This window comes from Alligator mississippiensis, chromosome 15 (assembly GCF_030867095.1).
Source record: "Alligator mississippiensis isolate rAllMis1 chromosome 15, rAllMis1, whole genome shotgun sequence".
Classification (NCBI taxonomy): Eukaryota; Metazoa; Chordata; order Crocodylia; family Alligatoridae; genus Alligator; species Alligator mississippiensis.
This window is the reverse complement of record NC_081838.1, coordinates 12,735,096-12,744,760: the sequence shown is the minus strand read 5'-3', so window position 1 is coordinate 12,744,760 and position 9,665 is coordinate 12,735,096. Positions and strand designations below refer to the sequence as shown.

General features: G+C 65.2%; 2 protein-coding genes across 2 annotated transcripts; one reads left to right on the top strand and one right to left on the bottom strand.

The window, feature by feature from the left end:
* Positions 1–25: 25 nt before the first annotated feature.
* Positions 26–5,687, bottom strand: DCST2 (DC-STAMP domain containing 2). The gene is made up of 13 exons (XM_059719063.1): positions 3,919–5,687; positions 3,724–3,825; positions 3,454–3,648; positions 3,290–3,355; positions 2,906–3,119; positions 2,305–2,708; positions 2,037–2,204; positions 1,827–1,927; positions 1,613–1,743; positions 1,352–1,467; positions 1,167–1,260; positions 705–980; positions 26–416 (listed from the first exon to the last, which is right to left on the bottom strand). The coding sequence occupies exons 1-13, from the start codon at positions 4,649–4,651 to the stop codon at positions 278–280; spliced, it is 2,739 nt and encodes a 912-aa protein (XP_059575046.1). The 5' UTR covers positions 4,652–5,687; the 3' UTR covers positions 26–277.
* On the top strand, positions 5,061–9,630 carry DCST1 (DC-STAMP domain containing 1). The gene is made up of 15 exons (XM_059719062.1): positions 5,061–5,196; positions 5,385–5,492; positions 5,662–5,790; positions 5,873–6,012; positions 6,134–6,311; positions 6,463–6,606; positions 6,691–6,812; positions 6,908–7,065; positions 7,288–7,387; positions 7,500–7,595; positions 7,794–7,920; positions 8,139–8,255; positions 8,394–8,536; positions 8,710–8,864; positions 9,357–9,630. Exons 1-15 carry the CDS (start codon positions 5,061–5,063, stop codon positions 9,628–9,630), a joined length of 2,127 nt encoding a protein of 708 aa, XP_059575045.1.
* Positions 9,631–9,665: the final 35 nt, after the last annotated feature.

The window sequence follows — 9,665 nt, the reverse complement described above, 5'->3', positions numbered from 1 at the left end:
GCTGGGCCCTGTCCCCACAAGCTCGTACCCTGAGGGAATCAGCAGCCCGTGGAGGATGCAGGGAGCAGTGGGACATGGAAGCATTGGACCCTTGTGCAACCCCTCATGGGACACAGGTTCACTGTGTAGCACTGCCAGGCCCCAGGGCTGTTTTATTGCCTCATCCGGGCCCCACTTCATCTGCGGACCATGGGGCTGGTGCTCAGGCTGGTGCCTGGAGTCTGGGTGTTTGGTCTTTGGCCCTTGACTGTGGTGCTGAGCTGGGCCCAGGGATCCCTCAGGGGTCAGGTCCTGGTGCGGCCTCCTTCAACGTGGCTGGCATCTCCGGCACACCGTGCTTGGGGGTGCCTGGGCTGGGCACAGACCCCGCGCTCCCATCACTGCCCTCGGACTGGTCCTGGTAGCTGAAGTCCAGGCTGGGGGCAGGGGGGGGGGGCGGGGCGTGAGTGAGGGGTGGGGGCAGGAGGGGCTTCTCCAGCCCTAGGGTCCCTCAAGCCCCTTTACTTCCTGGCTCAGGACCCAGCACAAGTTTTCCCCTACCCTGCCCCTGCCCAGGGCCCCAGTGCCTGCTGGGGCCAGGCTGCTGCCCCCTAGCCACGTGCCCTGATGCCAGTTGCTACCCAGTCTTCAAATCTGCTCATCCAGTGCAGGGTGGGAGTTGGGACCTCCCACCCCACCAGCCCCGGCCAGGGCCTTGCCCGCACCTGGAGTCAGAAGTGGAACCAGAGCTGCCCTCGTTCACGGCCCTGGGGCTGGAGGATCCATCCTCGCTGCCCCCGCTCCTGTCCTCCTCCAGCTGCACCTGCGCCCACTGGGCCAGCTCCCGGGGCAGTCGCCGGCCAGCCCTGCGGCCCTGCACCCAGCACCGGATCCGGCGTCGCAGCAGCTGCCGCAGCCGGTGTCTCTGCTCCTGCTGCTGCCCACGTAGTGTCCTCGCAGCCCCCAGCCACAGCCTCACGGCTTCCTCATCGCTGGAGTCACTGTGGGCAAGGGCAGGGTTGCAGCTGGCCCATGGGCTTGCTGGCCTCAAGCTCTATCCCCAGACTCCAAGGCCCATGGGCTGCCCAAGGGTCCTTGCCCCCAGGGGTAACATCCCCCCTGGCAGTGCCCTGTCCCGTTTCCCCCTCTGGTGGGTCCCAGCCCCAGGGTGGGGGGGATCAGCTCACATCTCCTCATTGCCATCACCCTGGTAGCAGAGGGGCGCCATGCAGATGGAGCAGATGTTGTTCAGCGCCTGGTGGCACTCTTGGCAGTAGACTCCTGGGGAGGGCAAGCATGAGGCAGGGGTTGGGGTGCCACCATGCCAGGCTGAGACTATGCACAGTCCCCTGGCTTCTCCGCCAGCTCCTACCTCTGCAACTGGGCGTCATGCAGGCAATGAGGTCGGGCTGGGTGACGCGCCCACAGCCTAGGCAGTACTGCTGGTGGATGCCAAGCATCTGCACCAGCCAGGCGCACGGCCGCAGTCTGTGGAACAGCGCAGGCTCGGTGGGAGGGTGCCCCAGGCCCTGCACCCCTGCCCTTGGCGGGGACCAGAAGCCCTTGGTTTCTGCAGGGCTGCTCCCAGTCACAGCCTTGTGCTGGGGGCACAGGGGTGCTGGAGGCTCCCTACCTGGAGGCGAGGATGAGGAGTGGGTGCATGTGGCCCCCATCAGCTGCGCGCTGCTGGACTGCCCGGCACAGGGCCCGCGCCAGCCCCTCACGCCGTGTCAGGATGTTGTTGTAGAGGAAGCAGGTTCGTTCCTGAGGCATAGGGAGGGGGTCAGCAAGGGGCAGGGGGTCCAATGCTGGGGGGAGGATTCCCAGCCTGGGGGCAGGGGTTGCACCTGTTCACGGAAGGGGTAGTACCAGGCACACAGGGCCCTGCGCACACGTCCGACGTAGCTGCCGAAGACAGCAGTGAAGCAGCACACGCCATACAGAAGCCCTGTGGGCATGGGGGTCACACGGGGCAGTGGGCACAGCAGGAGCCACCCCCACTCACTCTGGGGCAGGGACCCTGCTTTGCATGCTCCCGCCCCTGCCCCAGCAGTCACCGATGAAGCGGTAGGCCTGGTAGTTGGGCTCGGCGGGGCGCAGGCGGCACCGGCGGCTCAGCACGCTGATGTTACCACGCTGCAGGACATCGAAGGCTGAGACCAGGTTGCGGTAGATCTCACTGGCATAACCTGAGCCCTTCACCTCAATGCTGGCCAGCACCGGTGCTGTGAGGACAGGGTGGGTGGGCTGCAGTTGGTGCAGGGCAAAAGGGGCTGGGGGACAGGGGTCTGGCTGAGCTCAGGACACCCAGTCCCCCCAGCTCACCCCTGGCGACCACCTCGCCCTGCAGCTGGTGCTGCACCAGGTCAAGCAGCCAGAACACGCCATAGTCTAGCAGGATAAGGCTGAGGCCCAGGAGCACATGGCGCAGGACGCGGACTAGCGCCAGCCCGTACCCACGTCGCTCCCGGCGAGACAGGATCAGAGAGCCTGTTCCAGGGAGGGCCACAGTGAGGGTGGGAGACAGACATGGCCAGTGCCCCCTGCGCTCACCACTGACCCCGACCTCACCAGGACGGATGTATTTGGTGCTTTCCCATGCTGTCAGGGGCAGGACGGTGGGGCGGCCCTGCCGTGCCCGCAGCATGTCCATGGCCACAAAGCGCTGTGTGATGTAGATGTTGTCGAAGGTGTCGTTGCGCAGGTACTGGCGCCGGTACCACAGGGCCCTGGAGGCAGCGGGGGCATGCAGCCTAAGCAGGGGGCACGGGGGTTTGGAGGGACTGGGGAATGAGCGTGGACACCTGGGTCCTCTCCCAGCTCCAGAAGGGCAGTGAGGTCTGAAAGGTTGGAGCAGGGAGGTGGGAGCCAGATGCCTGGTTTCTCCCCTGGCTGGATGTCCAGGAACCAGGCAGACACCACTCACTGCAGGTAGAGGTAGAGGCCGACACAAACGGAGGCATGGGCAAAGAAGCCGAGCAGCTCACGGGCCGGCTGCAGCCGCTGGCTCACAGCCTCCATGAGGTCCCGCGCCACCTCGGCTAGGCTGCGCGTGGCGTTGAGGCTCACGTCAAACTGGTGCACGGCTGAGATGTTGAACTCGAACTCCTGACGCACCCGGTTCAGCACCTTCAGCACAGCTGGGGCAGGAGGGGGTCAGGGATGGAGTGACCCCGGGGGAGGGGAGGGCAGTCATGGGGAGATCCACCTGCCCCTGCCCCGGACTCCTGCTGTATCTGTGTGCTCTCCTCCGCCACACTTGACCCCCAGGGGGCAGGGTCCCTCCCTCACTGCAGGGCCTGGCACTCACGGGCAGCAACTCTCTTGCGCAGGAAGGGCTGGATGTACCAGGGGATGATACAAAAGACGAGCAGCACTGCGGGCAGTGGGGTTCTGTCAGGGGTCTCGTGCCCCAGACCTGCACCAGCCCTGCCATCCCCTGCCCTGCACCCGCCCGGGCTATCCCACACTCACAGTTGGCCACGCCACAAAGGGGCTTGAAGACGAGGACGATGTAGCAGAGGAAATAGAGGGCGGGGATGGCACGCTCGCACCGGTCCTTGGCATCATCGAAGACCCGCAGGCAGCGGCGGTATGGTGTGCCCAGCTCCTGGTTGCAGAGCTCACCTATGCCCAGCAGCCAGCGCCACACGTTGCGCAGGACCCGGGCTGCAGGCAGTGCATTGGGTCAGGGTGGGGGCCAGCTAGGCCACAGGCATGGGCCCTGGGGCGGCCCCCACTCACCAACATGCCGCACTGAGTCCATGACAGAGTGGAAGAACTTGCGCACGCGGTCTCCCACTACCTTGGCCTTCTGGGCGATGGCCTTGATCTTGTTCAGCGCACCTGGGAGGGCAGCACATGAGTGCCCTGCAGGGGCTGGTTGCACCCCGGGGGGGTCCCACAGGTCCCTGTTCCATGCAGACCCCCGGGACTCACTGAGCAGTGGCTCCCGTGCCCGCTGTAGCATCTCGGCTGTTTGGTTGAGAGCGAGCTCGGCGCCGCATGACACAGCCTCGCTGGCACGGGTGAAGTTACGCACAATGTTGGCACAGGGACCCTGCATGGCCATGCCCATCGCCAGCACCAGCAGCAGCCCCTTCGCCTCCTCTGCAGGGCATGGGTGGGAGGTACCAGGTGAGTGAAAGGCAGGGGTGGGCCCGGGCCTGTGCCAAGCCCAGGGTCCTCTAGATGGGAGCAGGGGGTGCAGGGTGCAGTGCCAGGGCCGTGCAGGACTCACTGCAGGCTGGGGTAGGGGCTGGCCCATGTGCCTGCCAGGGCAGTTCTGCAGCATGAGGCCAACCCCGTGTGTGGTTGGGGGTGGGCACAGGGCCTTGTGGCGCTTACTGGAGAAGACATGGGGCAGGCCCAGCAGCACAGTAAGCCGCACCTTGCTAGAGAAGGCCATGCCCAGCCCCAGTCCCATGCCCAGGCTGACGGTAGAGGCCAGGCAGTACCAGATGCTGTAGCTCTGCGCCAGCAGCACCATGGCCCCATACAGGCTGGCCAGGGCCATGCCCAAGAGGAAGCCACCCATGCTGCGCACTACGCTGCGCACCAGGCTCTCCTCCACCGGGTCCCTGGGCCACTGGTGCCTGCCTGCTCCCCGACCCCTGGGCACCAGGGCCCTGAGGAGGCGGGAGACCAGACCCATGTGGCAGCGTCGTGGCATCGGTTTCTGCTCTGCAGCAAGGCCTGGGCTGGGAGAGATGAGAGGCAGCTGGGACCAAGCCCCACAGCAGCTGCCCCAGAGGCCTCCCTGCCTTGGCTCCCCCGGCCCCAGGCTGGCACCATCCCACTGGCTCCTACCAGCTCAGCGTTGGCACCTGTTGGGCTGGGGCAGGTAGTGGGCACAGCTGGTGCTGGGTGTGGGGCTGCTCCTGCACCACATCACAATGGGGCAGGTTCCACGCATGTGGCATCATGGCCTGTTGCCGGGAGACGGCATCACTGGCCACGTAGCACCATGGCATCGCCAGCCGCACCGGGAAGGCCAAGGCGGAAACCACCCAATACAAGTCAGTACCCTCCCCCAACTCCCCACCTCAGCTCTGGAGTGGGGGCCCTGGCACTGACCCCCCATGCACACAGCCTTGAAGCATGCCGTGTGCCGCTTGCTGCCCGCCTGCTGTGCCTGCTTCCTCTGGAGCCACCCGGACCAGTTCCGCCCCAGCAAGTTCCTGCTGGGCGCCAGCATTGGGGGCTGCCTCGCCCTAGGTCAGTCTGCCTAGGGCATGAGGGCAGTGTGGGGCTAAAGGCCTGTGGGTATGGGTTGGGGAGGCAAGGCTGGGATAGGTGGTGGTCATCGCTCAGCTCTTGGGGGACACTGCCCTGATGCCATGGGGATGGGCACAGGGCAGGACAGCCATGTGCTGGAGGGAGGTGGGGGCTGTCACCCAGGATAGAGTGGGGATCCCAGCTCCCGGCTCTTGGCCCAGGCCTCTCCCAGGTCCTCATCGTACCCATGAGCATTAAGGAGAGCCACAAGGTCCAGCTGATGTATGGACTGGCAGGTGAGTGCTATAGTGGGGGCTGCCCCAGGCATGGGGGTCCCTGGCGCACTGATACCCTGTGGGGTGGGACGTGGGGTTCAGTGCTCTTGGCTTCTGTGCTGGGGCCTCCAATGGGCCCTGAGAGGGGACAGAGAGGGACACCCCCAGCTCTGATCTTCTCCCACCACAGGCATCAGTGCCCTGGGTTGGGGCATCTCGCCGCACTTCCGCTGTACCAGCCTCCTCCTTGTCCCCAAGTTCCTGGGCAAGGAGGGGCGGCTCTATGTGCTCACCTTTGTCCTGGCCGCTGTCTATGATGGTAAGGACACCCACACAAGGCCCTCCAGGTGCCACGCTCCCTGCCCGCCTTGTGCCCATGGCAGTGATCTTGGCACCCCCAGGCCCCATCGCCAACCTGTGGCACAACCTGGAAGAGGTGGTGCGCTCCACGGGCTGCACCGTGGAGCTACAGATCAACCACAGCCGGCAGATCTGGCACGTGTCCACGGCTCCCATGCGCTTGGTGCTGCGTGACATGGTGGTGAGCAGGGAGGGGACAGGACCCCTTGGGCTCAGGGAGCCCAGTGCGGGGGCCAAAGCATCTCTGGCTGGCAGGGGATGGAGCTGCTTTGCCCCCATCACACCGTGCCTGTCTCTGGCAGAGGAGTGGGCGCAAACTCAATGAGGAGACGCAGAATGTGTCCCGCACCTTTGCGGGGCTGAACGAGCAGGTGGCTAGTGAGGAGGGCTATGACCTGCAGCAGCCGCACAGGCACCTGCCCCGCCATGCCCTCAGCACCCAGACACTCTATGAGATGAAGACCCGAATGCGCTGCAAGTGTGAGTGGGGGGGCTGCGATATGTATGCCAGGGACTGGGGCACACACAGGGGCTGGAATGGGAATTCACACTGCACCGTGCCCACCCTGGGACATGGGAGCAGGAGGGGGCTGGGTTGGACCGGTCCCAGCAAACACCCTTTGCCCTGCAGACGTGATTGATAAGGCCATTGAGCGCTGCCAGGCCTGGTTTGAAACCAAGCATGAATCCTGCATGCGGCACATTGTGGTGCCACTCATCAGCCACCTGCTGTGCCTTCCCATGAAGTTCAAATTCCTCTGCCACATTGTCAAGGGTGAGGCACCAGCCAGCTGGGCCCCATGGGGTGGGGGGTGCTGGGGCCCCATGTTGAGACCTGGCACCCCATCCTCCCCCACAGTGATTTACATCTGGTGCCGGGACCGCATTCCTGTGGAAGGCAACTTTGGACAGACCTACGACAAGGTGAACGCCTCTGTCAACCACCTGCAGCAGGACTTCAGTGCCCAGCTGGTCATCCAGGTGCGGAGTCCCCCCTGCCAGAGCCTGGCCACAAGACCCAGGGGCTCTGCAGAGCCTGGGGCCCTGAGACCAGCACTGATCCCCACCCTGGCCAGGAGGAGCACCAGGACATGCTGGTGGGTGTAAACATATCACGGGAGCATCTAGTGGCAGAGGTGATGGCCACGCTGCGCCAGCGCAGTGCCCAGCTAGGCACTGCCATGGCCGTGGTGCGCGTCCTGCTCTCCTGCACCTTCATCTTCATCTTTATCTCGTGAGTGCCCACACGGGGGGAAGGGGGCAGTACACAGGCAGGGTCCTGCCTGGCTCCAGGGCCTGGGACCTCCCCCTGCCCTGCTGGCAGAGCTGTGCAGAAGGCTGTGATAACCATGTGCAGTCCGCAAGTAGGAACTGTGGCTGCTCCTGGAAACAGGGGCTAAGACCCGTCTGTGCCCCCAACCCCGGCGGGTTCTGGTGCCACCACTACTCTCCCCAGGGCCTTCTCCTACACAAACCAGTACAACTCCAACATCCGCTTTGACAACCTCTACATCACCACCTACTTCCGCCAGATTGATGCCCGGCGCAGGCAGCAGGTGAGGCCATGGTGCGAGGGCAGCGCCGGGTCACAAGGGAGGAGAGCTGTGGACAAAGGACACAGCCCGGCTTGCGTCCGTGGGACCAGTCCTGCTCCATGTCATCTTGAAGGAGAAGCACACGCTGCTGCCCCTGCGCCGAGCTGAGGTCTCCAGCGTTGTCTTCCCCTGCCGGCTGGCCTTCCAGGTGCCCGAGCTGAAGAGCATGGTGAGCAGGCATGGGGCTGCGTGACCATGGCTCTGCCTAGCATGGAGAAGCACCAAGCAAGAGCCCAGTCTGGCACCACCAGGTTGTCACTGGTGGCACTCAGGGGGCTGGGGGCACTGGGCTGGGGTGCAGGGGGCTGGGACATGGAGGGCGGGATCTGTGGTTTGGGGGTAGTGGTGACGGCCACACTCCCCCCAGGTGCTGGAGCTGCTGGACTGCTTCCCGCCCCTGCTGTTCCTGCTGCTGGCCTGGGGCCTGGATCACTTGCTCTACACCTCGCTCAGCATCATCCAGCACCACTCTTTTGTGCAGTACTCCTTCCATAGTGAGTGCTTGCCCTGCAGCCCAGCATGGAGGCTGCCCTGGCCCCATGGCCCCATTGGCAGGACAGGGGCAGGGCCTCCTTTAGCTGTAAATGCCCTGCCCAGCCATGAAGGCACTTGCCAACAGAGGCCATCACCTGGGGCAGGGCCTGACCACAGCCCCCAGAACACCCCATGTTCCCAGCACTGCCGCACTGACCACTGCTCCCCACCACCGCAGGCAGCCACCACCTGGAGGTGTGGGTCGGGGGCAGGTCACTGCTGGCCCGCCTGCTGCGCAGCACTATTGGGGCCCTGAACACATCCTCGGAGACAGTGCTGGAGTCCAACAACCTTGGTGAGCAGATGAGGGGACCCCCCCACCCCAATCAGGCCTCTCTGCCTGGCACTGGGATCCAGGGCCACAGAGGGGGCAGTGCTGTTCTGGGGGTGGGGTCAGGGGCCTCAGCATCCCTCTGCCTCTGTCTGTGTCCAGCCTGCCTGCCACAGCCCCGGCACATGGAGCAGGGCGACTACATGGCCAGCTGCCTCCCGCTGGGTGTATTGGTGCTGCTGTGCCTGCTGCAGGTCTACACCCACCGCTTGCGCCGCGTCATTGCTGCCTTCTTCTTCCCCAAGGTGAGACCCTGCCCCCGGCTCCATCTGGGAAGCTGATCCCTCCTGGCCAAGGCATCATGTCCTGCTGCCCCCTGCATCCTGGGGTCTGCCCTGAATCCCTAGCTGAGCCCACTCCCCAGGGGCAGCCCCAGGTCCCTGTACAGCTGCACTCACGCTGCCCTGTGCCTGAGCAGCGGGAGAAGAAGCGTGTCATTTTCCTCTACAATGAGATGCTGCGGAAGCGCCAGGCCTTCCTCCAGCGGCAGCGTCGGCGGGTCGCCCAGCATGCCCAGCGTTGGGGCCTGGTGAGTGCAGACACCGGGCTGGGCACGGAGGAGAGATGGATGCTGTGGGCTCCATGGGGCTGGGCCTGGCTGGGTTGGGGGTGTCAGGGACCCTGAGGGGGAGCAGCACATGGGTGGGCAGGGACACGCATGCCTGTGCAAGCACTTGTGCATTGCACCCTGTGCTGCCACTGCCACCCAGGGACACTGACGCTGGAGTCCTCACTCACCCATGGCAACTCGAGCTGCGCTGGTGCCCATGTCCTGAGGCCTTGCCCACCTGTGTCTGCTCTTGCCCAGCTGGGAGTACCCACACCGACCTGCATGTGCTCAGTTGCCCACACATGGCACAGGCCTGTGCACCATCTGCTCAGCTGTTATGCAGCCCAGGGGGCACCTTGTGTCCTTCCCAGCTCATCTTTCCTGAGGGAGCAGCTCCCACCACAGCAGAGCTCTTCTGCCCACTCCGACCCAGCCCCAGGAAGCATCCATTGGGCTCTCTCCTGCCCTGGGGCAGGAATTGGCCCTAGCCACAGGCAAGCACAACCCTTGCCCAGGCTGCACCTGTCCCCGCTGCAGGAGCCGCCCGTGCTGCGCTGGTGCCCATGGCTGCGCCAATGCCCGTTGCTGCGCTGGTTGCTGCGCCGCCGCTGCGTGCTGTGCGGTTCACCGGAGGGCCCCAGTGCCCACACCTGCCCGGCGCCCTGCGGTGCCCAGTACTGCCGGCCCTGCTGGAGGGACGTGGGCCAGGCCTGCCTGGCCTGCGCCCCCGACCCCGGGCCGTCCTCCGGGGACAGCAGTAGCGAAGACCAGATGACCTACGCGGACTGAAGCGCGGGGGCGCGGGGCGTTCAATTAAAGCGCTG

Bases quoted from the DNA above. Each gene is read 5' to 3' on its own strand.
- DCST2 (XM_059719063.1), bottom strand. From the start codon at position 4,651: ATGCCACGACGCTGCCACATGGGTCTGGTCTCCCGCCTCCTCAGGGCC. The intron at 1,468-1,612 runs GTAGGGAGCCTC...GCTGTTCCACAG, and splicing joins CTCCTCATCCTCGCCTCCAG to ACTGCGGCCGTGCGCCTGGC. The intron at 1,261-1,351 runs GTAGGAGCTGGC...TGCCCTCCCCAG, and splicing joins CATGACGCCCAGTTGCAGAG to GAGTCTACTGCCAAGAGTGC.
- DCST1 (XM_059719062.1), top strand. From the start codon at position 5,061: ATGCACACAGCCTTGAAGCATGCCGTGTGCCGCTTGCTGCCCGCCTGC. The intron at 6,312-6,462 runs GTGAGTGGGGGG...TTTGCCCTGCAG, and splicing joins GACCCGAATGCGCTGCAAGT to ACGTGATTGATAAGGCCATT. The intron at 8,256-8,393 runs GTGAGCAGATGA...GTCTGTGTCCAG, and splicing joins GCTGGAGTCCAACAACCTTG to CCTGCCTGCCACAGCCCCGG.